The 25,584-nt window shown below is 32.3% G+C and overlaps 3 protein-coding genes across 3 annotated transcripts; 2 read left to right on the top strand and 1 right to left on the bottom strand.

The window, feature by feature from the left end:
* Positions 1 to 16,279, bottom strand: LOC140440377 (ras-related protein Rac1). Its single transcript, XM_072530842.1, has 4 exons — positions 15,970 to 16,279; positions 4,091 to 4,343; positions 2,536 to 2,670; positions 1 to 209 (listed from the first exon to the last, which is right to left on the bottom strand). The coding sequence occupies exons 1-4, from the start codon at positions 16,002 to 16,004 to the stop codon at positions 54 to 56; spliced, it is 579 nt and encodes a 192-aa protein (XP_072386943.1). The 5' UTR covers positions 16,005 to 16,279; the 3' UTR covers positions 1 to 53.
* Positions 16,280 to 16,421: 142 nt separating this feature from the next.
* On the top strand, positions 16,422 to 22,348 carry oxt (Xylosyltransferase oxt). Its single transcript, XM_072530841.1, has 5 exons — positions 16,422 to 17,394; positions 17,468 to 17,610; positions 17,723 to 17,886; positions 18,175 to 19,519; positions 21,165 to 22,348. Exons 1-5 carry the CDS (start codon positions 16,772 to 16,774, stop codon positions 21,608 to 21,610), a joined length of 2,721 nt encoding a protein of 906 aa, XP_072386942.1. The 5' UTR covers positions 16,422 to 16,771; the 3' UTR covers positions 21,611 to 22,348.
* A 1,320-nt stretch (positions 22,349 to 23,668) lies between these two features.
* Positions 23,669 to 24,502, top strand: Tcs5 (TP53 regulating kinase). The gene has a single exon (XM_072530844.1). The coding sequence runs from the start codon at positions 23,754 to 23,756 to the stop codon at positions 24,444 to 24,446; it is 693 nt and encodes a 230-aa protein (XP_072386945.1). The 5' UTR covers positions 23,669 to 23,753; the 3' UTR covers positions 24,447 to 24,502.
* The last annotated feature ends 1,082 nt before the right edge of the window (positions 24,503 to 25,584 follow it).

Below are 25,584 nucleotides of genomic sequence, written 5' to 3' on the forward strand. Positions count from 1 at the left end.
AACAATTTTTTATTTTCACTTTTTTTGCTTAATATTTATATATTTTGTTATAATTACAAGATTGAACATTTACGTTTCTGTTTCACCTGCATTACTGGACAGAGTACTGCCCGAATGGCTTCGTCGAATACTGTCTTTAGACCTTTTTGCGTTAAAGCTGAACATTCAAGATATTTTACAGCACTGATTTCTTTCGCCATCGCCAAACCCTAAAAATATTAAAACCCAAATTAAAACTGTTAGCGAAAACCGGTTTTAAAAATTTTAAACACTCATAAAATTACTACGCCATCACACTCTCTAAGGCGAGTGTTCGGTATTTAGTAGAAGTTTTTAGAAAACCCCATGATAAATACGGAAATGTGTCCCAAAAATTCGTAAAACTTTCTAAATTGATTGAAAAAAAACTTCTAAAAGCAACGAAGAAAAATTCATAAACAGTTTAGAAAAATTACAATCTAAAAACTATAAAGAAGCTGAAGAATTATAAAATTAATATACAGGGTGTCCCATAATTAATTGGCCATTATCTAAAAAAAAGTGATAGATGACAATGATGACATCAAAATGAAGCGATTGAAGTGTCAAAATTATTTGTTTGTTATTTTTTGTTTATATTTAACTCTAGAAAGATGGTAGAAGTGTTTGGAAAGACCGATGAGAACAGGGAAATGAGCCCAAAAATTCGTAAAGATTTCTAACATAAAAAAAACTATAAAAGCAACCAAGAAAAATTCATAAACATTTTAGAAAAACTACAATCTAAAAAAGATAAAAAAAACTATAGAATTACAACAAATAATATACAGGGAGATGCCTTGGAACTAGAGAAGCGCTATTTTCTATGCAAACACTCCTTCAACGATGTTGGGAGGTAAGAAAACCCGTATATATGTGCTTCATTGATTTTGAAAAGGCATTTGATCGCGTTCAGCATACCAGACTAATTACCGCCTTGCAGAGCATCCAACTAGATGAGAAAGACATCAAACTTATTGCCAAACTTTACTGGAACCAAACAGCCATTATTAATACCAACAACAGAGAATCAAAGCCAATCAGTATTGAACGAGGCGTAAGACAAGGCTGTATACTATCTCCCACCCTCTTTAAAGAGTATTCTGAGAATCTATTTAGGGAAGCTTTAAAAGATCAAAAAGGAATTATCATAGGAGGAGAAATAATTAACAATATACGGTACGCCGATGATACTGTGATTCTAGCTGAAAACATCGACGATCTGCAGGAGCTAATCAATAGAGTTAACATGGAATGCACAAATTGGGGACTGTCGATAAATATCGATAAAACTAAATACATGGTGACCAGTAAAGTGGATATCGGCGCAACCCAACTGATATTAAACCAACAACCACTGCAGAGAGTTCAGAGATTCAAATACCTTGGATGTTGGATTACCCAAAATCTAGATCCATCCTTCGAAATTCGATGTAGAATTGAACAGGCAAGAAACTCATTTCAAATATTCAAGCCTCTATTATCCAATAACTCATTAAATTTGGAAATCCGTGAAAAGTTTACAAGATGTTACGTGTGGTCTGTACTTTTGTATGGATGTGAAACTTGGACTTTAAACGCCGATATCATGAATAAAATCGAGGCGTTTGAGATGTGGTTGTATCGAAGGATACTAAAAATTCCATGGACAAGCAGAACTAGAAACGAAGAAGTTCTTCGAAGAATGGGACATCAACGAACTCTATTAAATATTATTAAGAGGCGTAAACTAGAATATCTTGGACATATAATCAGAGGACCAAGATATGAGTTCCTTCGGCTAATTCTCAACGGTAAAATCGAAGGAAAGAAATGGATAGAACGGAAGAAACTCTCTTGGTTGAGGAATTTGCGGCAGTGGACAGGTTTGACAGCGGACCAATTGCTACACGTAGCGCAAGACCGAGATCAGTATAAAAATATTATAAGCATGGTAGCCGCCGACGTTCCGTAGGGATATGGCACTCTAAGAAGAAGAATATACAGGGTGTCCCATAAATAATTGACCATTACCTAAAAAAGTGATGGGTGGCATCAGGATAAAGCGATTGAAGTGTCAACATTTTTTTTCTATTATCTTTTGGTTTATATTTCACTCCAGAAAAATTGGAAAAATTTTTTTGAAAAAACTAATGAGAAATTCAGAAGTGCTTCTCATAAATTCATAAACATTTCTAAAATGATCGAAAAAACTTATAAAGCAGGGAAAAAAACAAACTACAATTTAGGAACTATAAAGAAACTCAAAAATTATAAAAATAGTATACAGGGTGTCCCCTACTTAATTGGACATTCATTAAAAAGTTCAAAGAACATGTAACATCAAGATAAAAATGAAAACTGTTATTGATAATGTTAATATATGTTTATTATACTTAAGTAATGCCCAATTAATTATAGAAAAACCTGTATAAAAGCCATTTATAGAATCTAAAGCTAACTGACTCAGATTTTTTGTTAGTGTTTGCACTTTACTTCAATACGTAAATAATATTGTAAATAGTAAAAAATACTTACTTGTGGATATGTTATAGGTGACAGTTTTTTATCCTTCAACTTTTCGATAGTTACTCGATCATCTCGCAAATCCAATTTTGTGCCAACTAAGATAATAGGCGTATTAGGGCAGTGGTGTCGTACTTCCGGATACCACTATAAAAGTACAAGAAATGTTATCGTACATGTTACAAGATCTAAATTAACAAAATATATTTCGTGGAGAATTTATTTCTTCGCAAATGTCTTTATAAAAGTAACATCTGTCTAAATAAAGACTTCAACATTTGAACAATGATTGAGTTAAAACATCTGAATCATCCACAAGTTCTCAGCGACGTTTTTAGTTTGTAAACAATACAAATACTTCAGTATCTGGTATATGGAGTACTTCAGTATCTGGTATATGGAGTACTTCAGAGCAATTTAAAGTTATTCATTGTCTATTTTGAAATGTTTCAAGAAACTCTATAAGACTTAAAGGCAGCTTGGAATGTTTTAGAGGCATCTGGAATAATTTGGGATTATTCATTGACTATCCTGGAATGTTTTAGGAAGCTCTGCAGCACTTTAAGGCAGCTTGGAATGTCTTAAAAAGCTTTATAGGAATTTATGTCAACTTTGAATGTTTTAGAGGCCTGTGGAAAATTGTACGTAAATGTTGGCATCTGGAGTACTTTAGGATTAGTCATGGACTCTTTTAGAATGTTTTAGAAAGCTTTGCAGCACTTTAAGGCAGCTAGGAATGTCTTAAAAAGCTTTATAGGAATTTATGTCAACTTTGAATGTTTTAGAGGCCTGTGGAAAATTGTACGTAAATGTTGGCATCTGGAGTACTTCAGGATTAGTCATGGACTCTTTTAGAATGTTTTAGGAAGCTCTGCAGCACTTTAAGGCAGCTAGGAATGTTTTAGAAAGCTTTGTACGAATTTATGCCGGCTTAGAATATTTTAGTGGCATGTGGAAAACTGTACGTAAATGTTGGCATCTGGAGTACTTTAGGATTATTCATGAGCTCTTTTAGAATGTTTTAGGAAGCTCTGCAGCACTTTAAGGCAGCTAGGAATGTTTTAGACAGCCTTGTAGGAATTTATGCCAGCTTGAAATGTTTTAGAGGCCTCTGGAAAACTGTAAGTAAATCTTGGCATCTGGTGTACTTTAGGATTATTCATTGACTCTTCTGGAATATTTTAGGAAGCTCTACATGACTTTAAGGCGACTTGGCGACTTTGTAGGAATTTATGGCAGCTTGGAATATTTTAGAGACCTCTGGGAAATTTTGAGTATGTCTAGAATCTCTAGAAATTTTTGGAAATCCACAATCAAATTAACTAGGATTAGAAAAAAGCTGATATATGTACGATTTTAGTGCAAATTTCATTCCTTAATAATTATAAAAGCTTTTACACTCAATGATTTGTTATATAATTCTTTTTTCCTATATACGAATTTTTAATAACAAGAACTCCTTCAATACTAAAAAAACTTTTTGAGTAGGATGAAAGTTACTAGACCCGGTAAGAAACTTAACTTAGAGAGAATCTTAACCTCGTAAACGATTACCGATTGCACTTACCTTGGCTCTAACGTTCTCGAAAGAAGCCGGATTGACAAGAGAGAAGCATATTAAAAATACATCGGTTTGAGGGTAGGATAGAGGTCGCAGTCTGTCATAATCTTCTTGACCTGCCGTATCCCATAGACCTAGATTTATAGGTTTTCCGTCGACCATAACATTGGCTGAGTAGTTGTCGAAAACCGTCGGGATGTATTCGCCGGGAAACGCATTGGTTGTGTAACTGATTAAAAGACATGTTTTACCGACGGCACTGAAAGAAAAATTATGTGTTAGATAAAATATTATTGCAATAAAAAAGTTGCCTATGACGTTACCGAATATATTAGTCCAGGAAAATAAGATTTTTCTCATGACACTGATCCCTCCAGGCAAATGATAGGTGTTTTTAGTATTATGACAAAATTTTACAATAAAAAGTACCTCAAATATTACTAAAAAAATAAAAAATTGAACAAAAAATTGTTTACAAATTGACAATCGATACGAATCGAATATTTTAATGGCTCATTTAATGTCTATACTATCAAATTTTTAATCTTTCATTAAAGAGTGGGATATTTCCAGCCTGTTGGAAAAAAAGGTTTATTACTCCCATATATAAGCCTGGAGATGACTCTAAGGTTAACAATTATAGACTCATCAGTATACTTAGTTGTATTCCAAAAGTATTCGAGAGCCTTGTTTGTGGCTATTTAACCCGTAACTGCTACCGACAAAAAGTTATCTCGCAGCTGCTATTGACGGGTCACTGTGACCCAGTTTTAAAATTCTGAAATAAAGAAAAAACATTAGCTAATACATTTATTTTAAGTCATAAACACTTTTTTATATAACGGTAAACTAATTTAATGTAAAATAAATTCCTATTTACAATTTGGGCATATTTTTAGAGCACATTGTAAACATATCGGTAATTTGCACACAAAACAGTATGTATTTGTTTTCCGGTCTTTTTTTCCGGGACAAATTGCGCATCTCTTCCTTTTAGATATATTCTGTATTGGCAATGGTGCAGGTGTGTCATCTATATCTACTCCAAGGATATTCGCTGCGAGACATCGAAGTTTCCGGGGTACATTTACGTTGTAAAGTATTTTCTTCATATGTGGCGTGTACAGTGCAATGCCTAGTTCTTTTAAAAAATTGTAACGGGATATTTCTTTTCCTCGGGAAAACTGGTATATTATTCGGCTGTTTACACCAGACACATTTAAAATACAGTGAAAAATTGCCATAGGCCATCGACGGGTCCTTCGAGAAGTGGAATATGCTGCACATTTTTCGTCCAAAGCATCTACACCTGCTTTGGTTTGGTTATAAAACATAATTATTTCGGGTTTCCCAGTGCTCTGATCAACAGTACTGTCGTGATGCATTGATGATATTAAAACAACAGTTTTTCCCTTTTTTGGGACATATGATACCAGAGTATTGTCTGATGTAAATCCGAACTCTGAAGAACTAGCAGGTCTCTTTCTGTCGGCCATAAATTCTGGAGGAATCATTCTTTTATTTTTCTTCACTGTACCTACATATGTAATTCCTCGTTTTCTTAACTCGTTGGTTAATTCCATTGATGTGTACCAGTTATCTCCAGTGACATTACGGTTGGAATTTTCAATACATTTTATCATTCGAAGAACAACCTCAGTTGGATGTGAAAATAGCGATTTTTGTTTCTGTTGGAGAATTTTTCCTGTATAGACCTCCGCGTTATACATGTAGTGTGTTTGGGAATCGGCTAAGATCTGCACTTTTATACCATATTTCGCAGGTTTATTAGGTATGTACATTCTAAATGCACACCTTCCCCTGAATGGTACCAGCATTTCATCTACTGTTATGTGAGGACCTGGAACATAGTTCTGTTGGGAGTTTTTTACAAAAGTTTCAAATAGGTTGGATATAGCTGCCAATTTATTATTTTTCACTCTTTCAGACCTTGTAAGATGATTGTCGAATCTTAAACAGCTTAGCAAAAATAAGAATCGTGCAAGTGACATCGAACATCTAAACAAATCTCTCCCTGTACCATCTGTTGCCCATAATGATTTTAAATCTTCATGGTTAGACTTAAATATACCTTGCATAAATAAAAGTCCAATAAAAGCTTCTATCTCAATTTTATCTGTTCTTTCAATGAAAGTTGGGGCAAATTTTGAGAGAGAGTTTTTACGTCGTTTGAATGTAGCGTAATTTGAGGATACTAAGTCAATTCTTGTGTTGGTATGTTCAACAATAATTTCCAACATGTCATCAGTTATTAATTCCAAGCTTCTTTAGGACACAGTGGTGGATTCTGACGGGTAGAACCTTTCAGTCCTGGTAAAACTCTTATAAGGTTATGAGATTTTACTTTGGACCTGGCGATTTGAGATATGAGACTTTGGCGATTGTTTTGCCCATTTTGTAGAATCTTTTCCATACCAAGCTAATTTTGAAATGTTCAAAGTAGCTGTTTTGTTACTTGAAGCGTTATTCGTGGCATCATCTCTGTCTAAGGTGTTTTCATGCAATAGTTTAACCTCAAATTCACTATCAGAGTCGTGTTCACTGTAAATTTCATTGTCTATTTCATCGCTGTCACTTTCAGCTGAATAGTTAAATAATTTGTGTGCAGCTTGCTCCTTATTTTCTACTTCTTAGAGAGTATCTGCCGTTTCATCGGCATCTTCCAAATCTTTCCAAAACTCTTCACTGTTTAGAATGTCTTCCATCTCAGACAAAGTTAAATGCTTACTTGAAGAAGCCATTTTATCTAAAACAAAAAATGTGTATTAAGCAAATGATATAAATATTTAAATTATTCAAGCCGTTAACATAATAAAATATATATATATATATATATATATATATATATATATATATATATATATATATATATATATATATATATATATATAATAATAAAAATAGGTACATACCTTTATAACCAAAAAATATTATGTTACTTAAATACTATAGACGGGTCACCGTGACCCAACTACGTAATTATTTCGAATTTGACACGATCAACAAAACTGCTCACTTTGCCTTTTTATAAAATACTAACTGGCCAGAGAATAGGTGGACAGACAGCTCCCCCACTATCAAACTTAAATGGGTAGGGCGGTTTAAAACTATTGATGGGTCACGCTGACCCTGTCGGTAGCAGTTACGGGTTAAGTGCTAGCTAAAATGCTATTTTATAGACCAACAATTTGGATTTATTCGTCACTGGTCAACTGAGCTTAATCTATTGACTTTCACTGATTTTATTTTGGAATCTTTGGAGGAATATCTATGATTACCACGATTTGAACCATTTGAGCCAATGTGAAAAAGTGTTAGTTAATGGTCTTTAGTCATTAACAGAAACCCCACTAACCAAATTTACACTATAAAAGATTGTCCTTTAGAGTCTGTAACCCAAGTTAAAGATTTAGGTGTTGTCCTTGATTCCACTTTATCATTCATACCGCACATATCGATGACTCTTTCAAAGTCACTTCAAATGCTGGGCTTTATCACACGCTGTGCTAAAGATTTATGAGTATCCCTTCCATTAAATTATTATACTGCACTAGTGAGATCTCACTTGGATTACTTCTCATGTCTAATGTGTGTAAATGTTCTTTTCCATCAGCCAATCCTTGATTTGCCTTTTGTTCCACAATTTTGTCGGGAAATCAAAGACAAGTTCGGAATTAATGTCTTCTCAAACCATTCTTCATATAGATCCCAGTGCATTCCATCGTGGTAATCAGCGGTTCCCCTCTTGACAAAGAAAGTTAATTCGGCCCATGCTACAAAACCAGTGTCGCTTTTCAGCATCTTCTTCTTCTTTGAATGCCTCTCCTATCGGAGATTGGATATCATTAGGGCGATTCTAATTTTATTTACTGCTGTTTTGAATAATTCGTTAGTGATACAGCCAAACCACTCTCTTAAATTTCTCATCCACGACATTCCTCTACGGCCTGGTTTTCGGCGTCCTTGGATTTTTCCTTGCATTATATTTTGTAGGAATGTGTACTTTTGTCCTCTCATCAGGTGGTCTAAGTATTCAAGTTTTCTCTTTTTTATATTCAGTATAACTTCTGGATCGTTATTTATTCCGCGTATTACCTCTTCATTTGAAATTTTATTCACCCAACTTATTTTTAGCAACCGGCGGTAGCACCACATCTCAAAGCTTTCAAGAATTTTAACATTCCTCTGTTTAAGAGTCCATGCCTCAACACCGTAAAGCAAAGTACTGAATACATAGAATTTTAACATTCTAGTTCGTAGCTGAATACTAATATCACGATTACAAAATATTTTTTTCATTTTTATACAAGTAGACCTGGCAATTTCAATACGTCTTTTTATCTCGTGATTTTGGTCACCTGTTTCATTGAAGAGGGTTCCCAAGTATTTGTATTCGCTTACTTTTTCGAGTTGGGTACCGTTTATTGCGATACTAGTGTCATGTATTAGATTCTTACTGAAGGTCATATATTTGGTTTTTTTGACGTTCATCCATATGCCGTAGTTATTACATATCTCATTCGTTCTTTCAACTAGATGTTGTAGATCTTCCGCTGTTCTTGCCGTATCGTCAGTATATCGAATGTTATTGAATTCAGCATGAAGAAGAACAAATCGAGGACCTCTTTGGATTAACATGTAGTACATTAAGAGTTTGCAAATTTTATATTTTAGTATTATAATATTGTATTTAAATTGGGCAATTGCTCGTTGACAAATAAATAAATATATTTCATTAGTTGTTGTTCATGAAGTTTTTAATTTACACCTTCTTAGAGTAAATATGTGATGAGAGTAGTGAATCGATCTCAAGAACCGCTATTCTATGACGCTACCCGTGACGATGCCGTCTTGTGACGCTCGCCGCAGCATTTTACTGTAGAGAAAAAAGTAATACAACGTCACTAAGTATCGCTTCAAAAATCTGACTTGCGTATTGCAAGTGAGATCTGGCAGAAACATTGTCAAAACAATGATTTTTGTAAAAAGTTATCCAACGCCCAATCAAACCTGGAAAATCACAGAGATCACAATTTTAATCCAAGAAAGAGAAGTCAACGCCTGATTTGTAGAGCACCTTGCAATTTCGTTATAATAAATTTATTCCATTAATATGAAAGTATAATAAAATAAAGTAAATAATAAAATAGTTGGGCATTCAAATTTTGTTTGCTTCTAAGAATTTTTCAATACATCCTCTATTATGTAGTAGCTGTTGATGTGACATATTCTTAAAATAAAAAATATATATCCTAGTTCAAATTCTCTAATAAAAATCAAAACGGTGTAGGCTGCAATCTAATTCTTTCTTGAATTAACGTGAGTCATTTAAGACGAACATGCCTTATATTGTTAACTTATAGTTTAATTTCGAACGTTAATCATCCGTCCTTTAATGCGGTGATTTATTTAATCACTGATTAGTCATAGTGTTTATCGTGATAAGAAGGAAATACGACAACCATAGGAAATTTCACGTAAATGTCGGTTTACGAAACTGGACAAAACAAATTTTATTTCGAAAATTAAAACGGAAACTCGTAATGATGTTATGAATTCGAATATTGAAAATCAGATTTTATTAGAAACAATATGCACTCAGACGCAAAAAAAACGCAAGGGAGAAAATTTTGGTCAAATTCAAAGTATTTCAGTTTTTTTATTTTTAGCCCTATTTTGATGATTTGTTTAGCACAATGTATAAAAATTTATAAATTTTAATTTAGTATAGTGAGTGTGTTAATAAAATTTTTTATTTGACTTATTATACGGGGTTAATCGAAAGGTGGTTTGTTATCCTAACTTTGAAACATCCTGTGGAATAATTCCGTTAGCGGATTTTCGTAAAACCTTGTTTTTCGGTTGCAACCATGTCTTCTAAGTATTATGTTTTTTGTTTCATGTGAAAATGTGGATTGGTTAATTTTTAGGAGCGAAATGACTTTGCCCAATGCACAATTTACGACTTTTCCTATTATTACCATTACCTTTTGTATTAATTTGTAATACGACGATGGGGGCTTTGGTGTTTGATATCGAAGGGATGATTTAGGATTCGTTTATGAGAATCTTCTTCTTCGCGTGCCATATCAGAATTATCCGACATTGGCGATCACCATTGCGAAGGCTTCTGGATCTTCTGCAATATGGAATAATTGTCCTGCATTTGATATCTGAGTCCATTCACGAATGTATTTTAACCAAGAAACTTGTTTTCTTCCTACACCTCTACGGTCCTCTATTTTGCCTTTAAGGATCAGTTGTAATATTTTATATCGACTTCCCCTTACTATATGTCCCAGATAAGACATTTTTCGATGTTTAACAGTCTTTATTAGTTCTCTATCTTTGTTGACGCTCCTTAATACTTCTTCATTAGTTTTCCTTGTTGTCCAAGGTATCTTTAGCATTTGTCTATGAACCCACATTTCCAATGCTTAAATTTTGTTCATGATCGATACTTTTAGCGTCCACAGTTCTGCACTATACAAAAGTACGGACCAAACATAGCACTTAACCATTCTTTGTCTTAGTTCTAAACTGAGATGATTATTGCAAAGAAATGACTTCATTTTCATAAAAGTAGTTTTAGTCATTGCTATTCTATGTTTTATTTCTATGTCTGGATCTAGTTGGTTCGTTATCACAGTTCCCAATTATGTCATTTTGTGAACTTTCTCAACTTGGACTCCGTTTAATTGAAGCTTTGCATCGTGATGGGTCACGACTAAACCAAGTTTAGTTTATTTAGTTTATTTTAATGCCCATTTCCGCTCCTACCTCGTGAATACGATCAAGCAGAATTTGGAGATCTTCAATATTATCTGAGAGAATTACTGTATCGTCTGCATATCTAATCACATTAAGTAGTTCCCCGTTTCCCCGGGGATTCCGGGGTTTTTATTCTATTGTTAAATTCTTTTTTAGTGTTATGTTTTATGTTTATATCGTCAAAGTTAAGTACATTGCTTTTTGGTTTTTGTTGCTGAATTCATTTTAACCTTAGTTTAATATCTGCTACAAGTGGTTGATGATCAGATCCAATATCTGCCCCAGGAAATGTAGTGACTTTTTTGACGGCATTCGGAAACGCTCATTTATGAGAATAACAATAGAAAATCTGCACTGATAGAGAAAAAAGAAATTATTTATTGGAGGAGGCAATATTTAATGGAAATTCGAAAATTGAGGAGTGAAGGCAAATTTTTAAAACTTTAAACCTTTTTTTATGTGAATAACGATCTCAATATATACAAGTTTCAGTAGTTAAATTATGGAAGTATAAATTATGTGTGAACATAGGAAGCTTTTTGCAAGTATTTTCCTATAGGTGGGTGGAACCCTGGTCTCCTTAACACAAAAATAAATAAAAACTATATAAAAACATATACAAGACTATAAAAAGGAAACAATGATATCACTGTTCTATTAATAAATCAAAGAAGGAAGCTTAAATATATAAACCCATCATTTATTTATTATAATACACTATTTTTTAACTATTTAAGGCTCTGATTACATACAATAGATATTTTAGACATAATTATATATTTCTGATGTCACATTTTCAATCATGTTTTCAAGTTTTGGCATAGATTTAAAAAATGCACATATAACCCGCAAGTTGATAGTTATTTTTAGTACATAACACCATGCCAACAGTGTTTATTTGATGTTACAATGAATTACAACAGTTTCTATTTATCCTATGATTCTACCTGGTGTTTTATGATGATAATAGAAACAAACTTCAGAGAGATACACCTTAAATGCATGGCTATAAAATTTGTTATAGCAAACATTACAAAAATAATTAAATTGTGATAGATATATTTAATTTATTTTAAATCAAATGACTCATTATGAAAAAATGAGAAAAAGCTAAAAAATCTACACAAAAAAGAGTTTTGATATAATTTGATTGCATAAAAAAAAATTTTAAATTGGTCAAATATTTACAATAGATGAATTGAATGGTGTTACATAAAAAAAGAGTCAAACCATACGAATCTGATTTTCTGAGATAAATAGCTTTAAAATCTATAATATGCTGCCAATTACATGTTTTATTATAGTATACCTGTAATATACCATTATATCAGTACAATGTGGAATTACTTCTTCAACACAATTTAAAAAAAAATACCAATTATTTCTGTGCAACAAAAATAAAATGTTTGATAACTCCGTTTTGCTTTTTAGGTTATACAAAAAAGTAAGTTTTTTTTTTAAACATAGTAACCCACATACTAATTAATAAAACATGTTTTTTTAATACAAAATATAGGACAAAATGTTTGATAATAGATACTGAATTAAAAATTTTAATATTGTGTTTCAAATAATTTTATTTCTATTCATTAAAGTCCATATTTTCTACTTGAAAACCACCAACCATAAAGTCCCACTGTTCTTAAGAAATTATAAAATGGTTTTAGATTTTGTGGTACTAGCTTAAATATTTCTTTGAAATCTTTAATTTTTTCTTTGGATAGTGGTTTACATGTTGGCCATAAATGCTGATCCAACTAATCTTTGAATGATTTCTGTAGTCAACCTTTTTTTTTCTATGTCTACTATCTGTATGTTTTCTTCTGTTGTATCTGATTTCATATAGAGCAAGAAAGACACACTATTTAAAACATTTGATTTCATGAGTTTTGCGCCAATTTACTTTCACTTTCTCTGAGTCAACTTTCCTATATCCTGAGTCTATGATACATTCCAATAGTTTGTCAACTGAAACCATTTCTCTTCTTTTTATTTTGTTACCAACAAGTTTGTTTTTTCTCCTACATTCTTTTGTAACATTAATGTAGTCTACATTTGTGTATAAGCGCTGTTGAATTTTTAAAGAATGCTTAACATCTCCAAATTCTAAATCATTGGGCAGAAAGGTATGTCCTGATAGTAACAATCGTCAAGTGATAGTCTCGAGAGATTTATGGTTATGCAATGTGTACATCATGTGTATCCAGGGAAAAATAGACAGTAAGCGAGGGCCAGGCAGGAGAAGACACGCGTGGCTTCAAAATCTGAGGAAGTGGTTCGGGCTCACATCGGTCGAACTATTCAGAAGCGCCGCAAACAAGATCAGAATTGCCATGTTAATAGCCAACGTTCGCAACGGACAGGGCACTTGAAGAAGAAGAAGAATGTGTACATCATTAAAAGTACTAGATTAATACTGCAGTTTTGACCACTTCTACACTCTGACCACAGAACCAAGTTTTTAACAGGTGGATTAATACAATCTTTTACATAGTTCCTTAAACAGGATCCCATCTCTTGGGTTCCTCTCCCAGCTCATGTTCAGTTTAATGTACAGTAAATAAAATGCCTTACCTTTTTATTATTAGGAAGGTACTACCACTTTCCACCTGGTTTAAGATCTTTTTAATAGATTAAGTTTAATAATATAAAAACTATTAACCAAATAATAGAAGATATAATATACTAGGGTTGATACAGGATTAAGTGTTTACTTGAAACAGCTGACTGTGCATTGAGTAGTTTTTAGTTTGAATTGATGGTTTAATTGCAAAAAGTTGAATATTCAGAGATTGTTGGTTAAAATTTCAACTATATCACACCTTTAAATACTGATGTGGCATAAATCATTTTTGCATATTTGAAATAACAATATAATCTATTATGTGATTAGGATAACTCAATTTTTAATATTTTGTGGTTTAACTGCTTTTTGCATAACACCATCCAATTAAAAGAATTAATTAAGCTCAAAAAAATTATATAACTCTAGAACCTTCAATATAAAAATAGGAAAAGAAGAACCTTATAGTTATATGGCTGGAAACTTTCAATTCATGACTTCTAGAACATTAAACACAACAAAATTCAAGTAGGAGACATATCTACAATTATAAACATTATATATACAACACATTGTTTCTTTGAGCAGTATTTGTTTTTACGATTGGTAGGTTGCTAACCTTGCCAATCACCCTCCACATTTTATCCGGGCTTGGGACCAGCTGTAGTAACCGCAGAGCTACTCAATCCACCCCGCAATCACCCCCAGGTACCCGCAATCACAACAGGTAAGACACTATGGGACAGAGCTAGAAGTACAGATATACGACATAGATGCAAGGGGGAGAACATCAAAAACTGGGTAAGAAATACAAGAGTAGAATGGAACTATCATAAACGCCGAATGACAACAAATAGAGTAGTAAAGACGGCAAGAGACGGTTCCCCAATAGGAAGACGATCAGTAGGAAGACCACGCAAACAATGGAATGACAACTTACTGGAGGCACATTGAAAAACAGACAGAGTCATGTCTATATAAAAAGAAGAAGAAGAAAAAGATATATGCAACACACAATACACAAACATACAACCACATAATCACACATTACACAAACCCATAACACACAAACAAATACTACAACAAAAAACACACAAAACCGTTTCAATTTGATATCCAAACACCACCCTCAAATTTTTTCATCTAAAAGTAGGCAATTGCCTAAAGGATCGAAGCCAAGTAAGTGAAATGTCAATTTGGAAATAAAAACAACCCACTAAAAACTTTGTTGGTTATATATTTCCGGAGAAATATTAAAATAATCTTTTAATAATAAAAATATGATTTTCATTAAAATCACTTGTGGCTTAATCCCATAAAAACATATTATTTAATGTGACATATGCCACAAGAAAACAGTTTCAGAACCTTTTTATTACTAGATTTGTCAACAAAACAACACAGAATGAAAATACAGAACATTCAGAAGAAAAAAGACAATCACAAACTATGCACAACTTGAAATCAAGAAAAAGAAATCATCAAGTAACGAAAAAAAACTGAAATAAGATACAGAATCATTGGTATAGGTATAAAAAACAATAGACAAAAATATAATATAGCTACATGTTATTCATCAATATGTAGAATTATCAGTATTTAAACATATTTTAAAAGTCTTTTAGGGCACTGAAGACATACAAAGCATGTGAATTGTGTTTATTTTCTGGCTTCACTTATCATAAAATTTTAAGGGAATAGAAGAAAAACTGAAAGGAAACTTTACCATAATACAGGCTCATATTCATATTCTGTATATTCATGGAAAAACGAAACATATCAGACCACACACAGAAGTAAATGGCTTCTATTTCCAAATATCATATTCAACAAGTTGATCTTGTTAGAACCATACAACTATTTAGCTAATACTTCAGTATTAGCAACAATCTAGTAGTATAAATCATTAGTTATGACAGATTCTTAAGAAAAATATAATTGGGAGTTCAATAATATAATTCCTTTGAATATATATTATTATATAAATCCATAAATATGTTTATAAAATCCAGGTCCAGCTGACTTTAACTAAAGATTGAGCTGTACTATTAATAAGTTTAAGCTTAGCTTGTAGATAAGAGGTAAATTTAGGGCTAACGTAAGTCAATACACATTTAAAACAAGTGTAGGGTACAGGTATATGTGTTATTTGTGCATATTTTGTACAAAATAGAAAGAATGTTAAGAAACCATGATTTTAAATTCAACTGAAAAAATATTACAAACTTATTTCTTCCCTGCACACCTGAAGATTCTTTATAAATACTGAAGACTTCATTCAAAACATTATATAAATGAATATAAGTTTTATAAAATTTCAAATCATAATAAGCAAGTAGTTCTTTGACTTTTAAACTCTTTAATTTCGAAGAAACTATGTAACAATACAATACAAAGGTTATTTATTAAAAGAGGGGTAAAGTTTTAACAGTAATTTGCTTGTTTGTTTATAAAAATGAACTACTTGCCAAGAATTGTACTTATTTCTAAAGGACGTTGGTATATAGATAAAATACATAAAAATACATACCCATCGCCAACCACCACACACTTGATGGCCTGCATTTCGTTATCTTAGTCGATAACGAATATTTATATCAATTAAGGATATATTAATTAAAGCAATGTTATATCTGGGTGTGTGATGTGTCAAATATTAGAGCACCTTCTAACTTCTTTCCTTGATGCAGCTCGATACATAAAAATCTCGGTTTCTTAGCTATACTTGGTAAGCATCACAGCCTCATGTTATTCTTCAATTTGTTCGGATTAAACAAATCTAATCAGACAATGACTCCTTTATAAGAATTCCTAAACACGACCACACACAAACCTAGGATGAAAACTGCGCCTACTGTCAAGGCAAATATTAAAATGAAAGCTGTCAATGACGTCAATCGTCTTCTAAGAAAATTACTTTCCATCGTACCATCAAGATATACAGTAAGGAATAATTGTTGTGATAATTGAATAATATATAAAATATTTTCACAACTTGAAATCAATCAAAAAATGAATCCCAAAGAAAAGTATATAATTTATTATTCGAAAAATACAAATATAGTTAATACATTCGAATTTTAAACGTTAACTCAAATAAGTTTTTGACTGCTCGATTCAAACCCTCGAATAATCATCAATTATCGAACGTCTATGACTATGACATAAACCATCGAATAATAAATCGGTTGGTATTGGAAAACTGATGGAAATGGGAGAAATGTAAATAAATAATGTTTGTCCAAAACTGTTATCATTTGGACCATAGATAATGACTAAATTCAAAATAATAACGCCAGGTATAGTTAAATGAGCCCTTGAAAGGTTTTGAAATGGTAAAAAGCACCTCAAAAAATAGCAAATGGATAAGAAGGTATAGAACGTTTTTCATAATTGGAATAGTGATTCTAGCCTTCCAGATATATCTAGCTGTTAAATTTTTATCTATAAATAAAAGTATAGCAGAACCTAACGATAATAAGTGGCTGTCTGTGCATTTCGACGACGAGCAGGAGGCTGATGTAAATTCTGCAAATAAATTAAAAACAAGCCATGATTATGAAGTTAGTTCTGTTGTTCAAACACAAAAAACTAAAGATAAAATCAACCACACGTACTCATTAAAGTATGAAGACTTAGATTTCGTACCAGCTTGTCAAATTTCTTCAAAAGAAGCAGTGTCTGCCATTAATAGAGCCAAAACTCAAACTTGCAAGCAGTTTATCTCGAATATTACTTGTCTTTCCCTTAAAAACGAGCTATACCCCAAGGAATTGAAAGGGCTATGTCCAAATGGGGATTTCATAGCAGGCAAAGAATTGGGCTGTTTTAAAGATGAAAAAAATTTTAGATTGTTGACAGGATATTTTGGTATCAGTAAAAAGGATAATTCTCCTAAATATTGTATGAGATTGTGTCTGCAGTCAGGATTTCCATATGCAGGAGTTCAATATTCGTAAGTATTTATGTATAGCATTGTAAATATGGTTATATTTGGACACATTTGATATATCAGTAATGCTTTGTAGGAATGAATGTTTTTGTGGAGTGGACGAACCACCTCTAACATCTAAAGTTCCTGATTCTTCTTGCAATTTGAAATGTCCTGGTGATGCACATGCTACCTGTGGCGGATATTATACTATGAATGTTTATCATACAGGAATTAAAAGTAAGTTTAAGGGGAGATGATGTTGTCAATGTTTTGTTATTTAGTGTTTAAAAATATACATAAATAGAATACTGGTTATGGAAATCGGACATAACTTGATTGGATTTTTTAGGATTCATTCCACAGACAGCTAACATTGAGTCAGACAATAAAACTAGAAGTACAGTGAAGATAGTGTTTCTTTTAACATTAAATGGTAGAGCTTTGAGGCAAATTAAGAGGCTACTTAAAATATTATACCATAAGGATCATTATTACTATATACATATAGATATTGTAAGTAATATGCTTTTATACAATTCTTTTTGCTAATATTGATACAATAATTTCAAAAATAAAAATAATCAATAAGAAAAATGAAAAATGTGTATTGGGAAAAGATACATTAAAAATACTTTTATCCTTTTTTTGTACATCATCTCGGTCTTCATTTAATATGTTTTCTGAATATAAATTACACATGTTACAGTTACTCATTGGAGACAATGTGCAACTGTAACAGTTGTCTATTTTGCTTATTTAAATGCAAATTTTATATGATCTATGTATTTCATTCTTTTTTAGCGTCAAGATTACCTTTATAGGGAATTGTTGCCCTTAGAACAAATTCTTCCCAATGTTCGTTTGACAAGAAAAAGATTTGCTACAATATGGGGCGGGGCTTCGTTACTAGAAATGCTCAGATCTTGCATGTGGGAACTTTTGAATATGAAAGAATGGAAATGGGATTTTGTACTAAACCTAAGCGAAAGTGATTTTCCGGTGAAACCCGTACAAAAGTTATCGGAATTTTTAACTTTGAATAAAAATAGAAATTTCGTAAAATCCCACGGAAGAGAAGTACAACGGTTCATCCAAAAGCAAGGTTTAGATAAGACTTTTGTGGAGTGTGAATATAGAATGTGGCGCATCGGTGACCGGTCTTTGCCTTCTGGTATTCAAATGGACGGAGGAAGTGACTGGATAGCATTATCCAAAAGTTTTGTCGAGTATGTCACTGATCCAGTCTCTGATGATCTCATAACAGGACTACTAAAAATTTTTAAACACACTCTCCTACCCGCAGAATCTTTTTTCCACACTGCACTAAGAAACTCCAAGTTCTGTGATACTTATATAGACAACAACTTACATGTTACGAACTGGAAGAGGAAGTTGGGGTGTAAGTGTCAATATAAGCATATAGTGGACTGGTGTGGATGTAGTCCGAATAATTTTAGGCCAGAAGATTGGCCTCGGATTGTCAATACACTGTCTAGGCAATTATATTTTGCTAGGAAGTTCGAACCTGTGGTAAACCAAGCAGTTATTTTACAGTTGGAGCTGTGGTTATGTGGTTTGGATGCTCCATCAAGAAGTGTAGTCAATTTACACGGATATTGGCAAAATCTTTACCATCATAGAGATCTGGAAGTCACAAAAAATGATGCTCTGTTGACTATAAGCAATAGTGTGAAAAGACATGCGATGAAAATGCTCAATAACGACACATGTTATCTAAACACTCTATTAGAAGTAACTTCGTACCACTTCAACGACTCTTATCAATACACTTTATTCAAATTCGACATTTCTGATACTCACTCTATAGAATTAGCCATTAAACCTTTAAATAAAAACGTTCTTTCTAAAAACTCCACGTTGATGTCTCACTTAGATTTTTTAACTGTAGCTACAGATTACGATCAAAAGGAGCAGATGTCCAGGAATTTTTTAAGAATCATGTCTCCGTTTTCTGAACCTTTACTTATTTATAGCTTTTCTCGAAGTCCTGGTTCCAAAATATATAATCTTACGTCGATATGGATCGGTCCAGATGGTCAAGTACACGACGTTGTCGATTTTTCAGTCGATAGCTCGTCGCTTCTAGGTAATGTTAAAGCGGGACTGAAGCAGCCAATCTTGCCAGGTCAGTTCTTATTTTATAACAGTTAATAAAATATAAAAGTGGTACAGTCAATACAAAAATTCTTGTTCTGAATGATATATTTCTGCATTTGCACCTCCATAAGAATCAATTCGTATTAAAGTACAAATAACTACAAGTATGCATCTTGGAAATCATAGAATGTCATAAAACTCTTCTTTAACTTCACATTTTTCCAGAAGCAAAAAATATTAATGTTAAAAATCACTGTTGGACTGGTGTAACAGCTTCTCCCCTAAAAATATGTGCTGATTAGAGTATTTTTTCTATATACATTAGAACATTAATGTTGGTTGGTTTGACTTAATAATGATTTTTTATCCACCAATGTTAATGTGATGACAAATTTTATTATATCTTAATAATATTTACTAACCTCTTTGTTATCAAGTTTTATTAAAGGTTCGATCTGTTCAAATAAAGACAACTGTATCTTTTGTCAAAGGAAATATAATTCATCATATTATTCTAAACAAATCATTCCCTTCTGTAATCTTTTGAGTGGCGGCTTTTGGGGGTAGGCAGGATAGGCCGGGCCTACCCAATAATTTTAAGAGCTTTAAAATTGAAAAACATATATTCAAAAATTATGTTAATGCATGTAAATAACTTTTGAATGTACTAAATCACTCAATACATTGCGTCCGTTCAAACAACTATGTTATTATATTCCCACAGAAAACATCGAATCGTATTCACGCATTTTAAATATCATTAATAGGCCCGATCAGAACTGGCCGACATAGCTCACATAAGATTCCCGTACAATAAGCGTTTGAAGTTAGCAGCTTGCCGGACAACGATTTATATTGTCGTGTTTATGCTTGCTGTTTAGGCACCAGACGATCGGGCCTACGTCGACCATCGTTGTCACTTGTAACGTAATTATCGAATTTTAATATAAATTATCTTTTAAATTATGATAAAAAATTATGTAACATAATCTATAATTGTAACATATTTTTAAAAAAACAACACAATTGCAAACAAGTGCACGGTTGCCCAAATAAATTTAAAAAAAAATCGTAAAATTCGAGAAAGAAAAGATTCCCACTCTCACACAAAAAAAAATGTATTACACACACTGGCGGCTACAGAATTTTTTTTGGGGAGGTCATGGATCTTGAGGGTGATTACTTTTCTCTGATGTAAGGTCACTTTTAGTCTTACCACCAATAGGATAAGTGGGTTTCCAAATATTTTTAAGGTGGGGGGGGGGGTCATGACCCCGTGACCCCTTCCTCTCTGATTACACATAGCTTTATGTAATTTGCTGGCTTGGCCTACCCAAAAATTTTACCACACCAGCCGCCACTGGCGTACATATGTAAATTCATTTGGGGATTAATTCGAACTTGAAGAAAACTGAAATTTACACTTAAAGTGGACTTATAAATTAGTATTATATTATAAATAGTATTAAGCTCGGCGCTAGTTTTCAGTACCGCCTACTGTTCCACTTTTTTTTAATACAAGTAATAGATTTATATTTTTTAAACCAAATGTGAATACTATCTCTCTAAAACACTTACTGTCTAATAATTCAGTAGAGAAGTGAACATTTTCTTAGTAGGCTTACTGATTTTAGGAAATGTATCTCACAACATTGACCTTTATTACTTTTTAGGTATTTGGAATGTTAAGATAGTGTACAAGAATTTCCAACTGTCCGAAACGAAATTCCTCATAACCCCTTTAGAATATTTCAACAGATCTCCCGTACGACCACACCAAGTGACCTATCTACACGGCGGTCCCAAAGACAAGAAAGATTTTAAAAACTCCTTCGGCAAATTCCTGCCTCCTGCTCTACAAAAACAGGAAATGGAGCGCTCCAGTTTAGCTAATTCCCTTAAAACCGATGTAGATCTGACCAAGTGGGTCGACGAACTTTTCCTCGAATTTTATTCAATTAAAAAATCGTGTGAAAGTTCGAAATTGTCGCGTTCAGTGCAAACGTGCGGTGTGGAGTTGGGTAAATGTGAAGAGAGCCGTTGGAGCTCCTTAGCTCCGGATCCCAAGAGTGCCATAGGACAAGTTAATTTGACCACCGGGACTTTTGATATTTGGTAAATGTTTTGTCAGTGTGCATAAGTGTCTCAACAGAAATGTTGTGGTCTTAGAAGTCTTGCATAGTAGTTCCACAAATAATTATGCATTTTAGGACCAAAGACGAATGGGTACTGACCTTGTGTAATTACTTCCACAGATATTTTTGATTCTCATCTTATTAATACTTTCTTAGTAGAAATTGTACAGCGCAAAAAGTATTTTCATACTTTATCATGATTTTCTGTGAATTTTTAACATATTCTGTGTCTTCTGTGAAAAAAATTACCTTCTAGTCAATGTGTGAACATTAATCTACATGATTTATGATATCTCGCAAATAACGGCTCAATGTAACGTTTCATGCTGACCAATACAATTTCTTTGGGGCTTTTCGGGATATTATAACCAGAAATTTAGATACTCTTGATTAATTTGGTCTTTTCCAATTTGTTATTTAGTGATAATTTTTAGTGGAAGTGTTTTATCCAACTTGTCGAGCTGTTTAGATATTTTATGCACACTAATTCAATGTTTTTGCCTTATGAATGTGATACTTTTTGGTGCTCAATTAATTTTAAGTCTATTCGACTGAATACAGAAAACGGTTAAGAATTTTGTTCACTAATTCTTCCGGAGTTACATTAACGGATGGCACTATTGGTATTTGATACTAAATTTAGTTAATTTTCATATTACACTAATAAATCAAATTAGTTTTTAACTTTTGCTAGAGAAGCGATTCAACGTTTGCTAATATATCATGATCCGACTGGAAGGACCAACTTTCAGGTAACCTCGCACTTTCATATTTTGCAAAAATACAAAATCTGACAGTGTATGAATCGCCGGTGTTTTCATAAAGTTTCATTTTGTCTTGTAAAACCTAACTGTGCTCAGAAAGACATGAAAAATACAAGAATCGTCTATTATCAGGAATATTTTTATAAAAAAGAATTAGTGAGTGAAATTTATGTAAATTTTATAATAGAGATTGTTAATTGTAGTAAATAATCAAATTTTGACCAATAAAAGCATGCATATCAAATGTTTTATCTCTTACACCTAAAAATATTGACATCATTAGAGCGCAAAAGGCGAAGTACGGAGAACTTCATTTAAATAACAGACCACCATGGATATTTCACGTAAGAAATGTAAATAAATAAACATTAAAATGAAAAATACTGTTATACAGGAATAAATTCTCATCATTTAGTAGAAAAGAATCCTAAAACAATTATTAAACCTATACGGATATGTAGTAGCTTAGAAGTCGACACAAGAAGATAAAACAGTGTAGACAAACAATTCCTTCAAATTAGTCAGCATTAAGTCTGAATGAGATATGTTGTTTTTAAAGAAAATGATCAAGTGATCTAAAAACTGATATGCAGGAATCCGTTTGCGGTTTCTTCTGCACGATAACCTCAATAACTCGCTATCCATAAAACTCAAATTAACTCATTAAGTTGTTATTTTATAAAGTATGTAGTACATAAACAAAAAATGTTTCACACAAATCTTAAGCCAGTCCTGTCCATTAAACATCGTGTTTTTCAGAGAACATAAATCAACATGTGCGTCTAGCACAGAACACGATTAAAAATGTGTAATAGGACTTTTCACCAGCCGCCATGTTTTTCGTACAGAAAGATTTGACAATGACGTATACGTTAACATATACAGTCATAATATACATGTCTATTTTTTTATGCTTATAATAGTCATAAATAAGAAATATTTATTAAATAAATATTTTTTTAATAAAGACATAAAGGCTTTAGAAAATTTATAAAATAATATATGTATGTACTGTTTCTTTTCGTACAGGTATCAATAATAATCGATTAAAAAATAGATTTGCTAATTGTGGCACTTAATGTTTTTTAACAACTAAACTTTCTTTGGTATTTTTAATATTGTTTATTATTTTGTTATTATATTAATATTATTATTATCTATATTATTTTTTAAATTACACTACTTACCTACAATATTTCTTGTTTGTGTACAAAATGTCTGTTCGAAAAAAATGGGAGACACTATTTTGTGATAAACAGTCCTAGTCCTACTGTTTTGACAGAAGACTAGAATAAAAGTTATGTTTTGGTTATGTTATGATGGAGCCATGAAATAAATATAACCTCAAAATACAAAAAGTAAAATGGAAAATATGAAAGAGTTTAAATTAATAAAACAAGGAGCTGAAGCCAGAATATATAAAGGATCGTATCTGGGGAAAGTAACAATTGCAAAGGAAAGGTTTACAAAAACTTATCGTATTCCCACTTTGGACACAGACCTAACTAAAAAAAGAATAATTGCGGAATCGAGAGCTTTGGTTCGATGTAAAGCGGCAGGTTTAAGAACACCGGCACTTTATTTGGTAGATTTTAAGCGCAAAACTATATTTATGGAATTTATTGAACACAGCCAAACTGTAAAAGACTTCATAGAAGAACATTCTGATAGAATAGAAGAACTATCCGAATTTTTCTTTCGAATAGGTAAACTGCTTGGCACTTTACACTCAAATAACATAATTCACGGAGATCTTACTTCCTCCAATATTCTAGTAGTCAACAAGTATGCAAAAGACGATTTTAAAAACTTCAATGACTTAGATTTAATGCCCATAGACTTTGGTTTGTCATTCATAGATTCCAAAACTGAAGAAAAGGGTGTTGATTTGTATGTATTAGAAAGGGCTCTTCTAAGCACTCACAGTGTAGCAGAGCAATTATTTCCAAAGATTTTGGAAGGATATAAAGAAGAGTTTAAAAATGGAAGCCAAAAAATCCTTTTGAAGTTCGAAGAAGTGAGAGCAAGGGGCAGAAAAAGAACAATGGTGGGGTAATAGAAATATTAAAGCTTTGTATTATAAGTTATGATAAATATATGTTTTTTACAATACATATTGTTTGTTTATTACCTTTTATTAGTGCTAGTCTTAGTGGTCAATACGAGTAGGCTTAATAAATTTTCATTATGTTCCAGAAAGTTATGGGATGAATAAAAGAAAATTGATGTGTATATTTTCTCCTAGGAAATGATAGATAAGATTTCTTAAGACTCCAAAATTACAAGAATAAGTATTTTCTAGTCATCATTACACCCTACCAATGAATTTTTTATTTATGCAATAAAATAATAACAAAATAAAGTATCAAAACATTTATTCCGTATTTCCTACAATAGGTTTAGGCCTAGTTTTAAATATAATCTTATTTCTGATGATTGTCTTCACAACGAAGCAAGTTTTTCCATCCTTTTCCTGTTTTTCCATTAAGGCGAAAGGTTTTTCTATCTTGGCTTCTTTCCCATACAACAAATGATGTCCAATAATCAGCAAAGGAATTCCAGACTTTGTAAAATGTAAGTCTCCTATGAATTGGTTCTCAAAGCTTGAATCTGAGTGAGATTTTAAATCACCCTGGAGTTCTAAGATAGCCCATTCATCAGTTTGGTCTGATTTTGAACTGAAAAAGGGAATATAATTTGATTATATTGCAAAAACAACACAATAGAAGATTTTACATTGGTGTGAACAGATAAAACTGTGCAAGTGACTTAGTTTCTTTAATTCTTTACAAATCTAGGAATACAATTAGATACTAAATGTGCATAGAGACATTTTTGGGACTTTATATTTGGTACTTCCAGTTGGATATGCACCAGCAGCATATAGATATGTTGAATGTTACTATTTAACTACATTTGTCATCTCATTTGTGCTTCTGTACTTTCAGATTCGTTTAAGTGTTAACTAGCTGTTATGTATCAAGAAACAGGTAATATTAAGCATTTTCGTATCTTTTTGTTAATAGATGACGGCAGCTGTTGCTCTTCTTTTAATGCTGCTTCCATTATTATTTGTACTTTCGGACCACAAAAGTGTGGTGAGGATTGTACAACTGTCATTGAAGCAGAAAATACAACAAGGTTACAGAAAACTTTTGACATACTTATAGTTCATTGTAATAGGTTAAAAAGGT

This window comes from Diabrotica undecimpunctata, chromosome 4 (assembly GCF_040954645.1).
Source record: "Diabrotica undecimpunctata isolate CICGRU chromosome 4, icDiaUnde3, whole genome shotgun sequence".
Lineage (NCBI taxonomy): Eukaryota > Metazoa > Arthropoda > Insecta > Coleoptera > Chrysomelidae > Diabrotica > Diabrotica undecimpunctata.

What these genes read in the sequence shown, in the direction of transcription:
- Tcs5 (XM_072530844.1), top strand. Translation starts at nt 23,754, where the DNA reads ATGGAAAATATGAAAGAGTTTAAATTAATAAAACAAGGAGCTGAAGCC.
- oxt (XM_072530841.1), top strand. Translation starts at nt 16,772, where the DNA reads ATGGTAAAAAGCACCTCAAAAAATAGCAAATGGATAAGAAGGTATAGA. An exon ending in TATGCAGGAGTTCAATATTC is followed by an intron (nt 17,395 to 17,467) that starts GTAAGTATTTAT and finishes AATGCTTTGTAG; the next exon opens with GAATGAATGTTTTTGTGGAG. An exon ending in ACTATATACATATAGATATT is followed by an intron (nt 17,887 to 18,174) that starts GTAAGTAATATG and finishes ATTCTTTTTTAG; the next exon opens with CGTCAAGATTACCTTTATAG.
- LOC140440377 (XM_072530842.1), bottom strand. Translation starts at nt 16,004, where the DNA reads ATGCAGGCCATCAAGTGTGTGGTGGTTGGCGATGG. An exon ending in TCGAGAACGTTAGAGCCAAG is followed by an intron (nt 2,671 to 4,090) that starts GTAAGTGCAATC and finishes GTACTTTTATAG; the next exon opens with TGGTATCCGGAAGTACGACA. An exon ending in CACCTATAACATATCCACAA is followed by an intron (nt 210 to 2,535) that starts GTAAGTATTTTT and finishes TAATATTTTTAG; the next exon opens with GGTTTGGCGATGGCGAAAGA.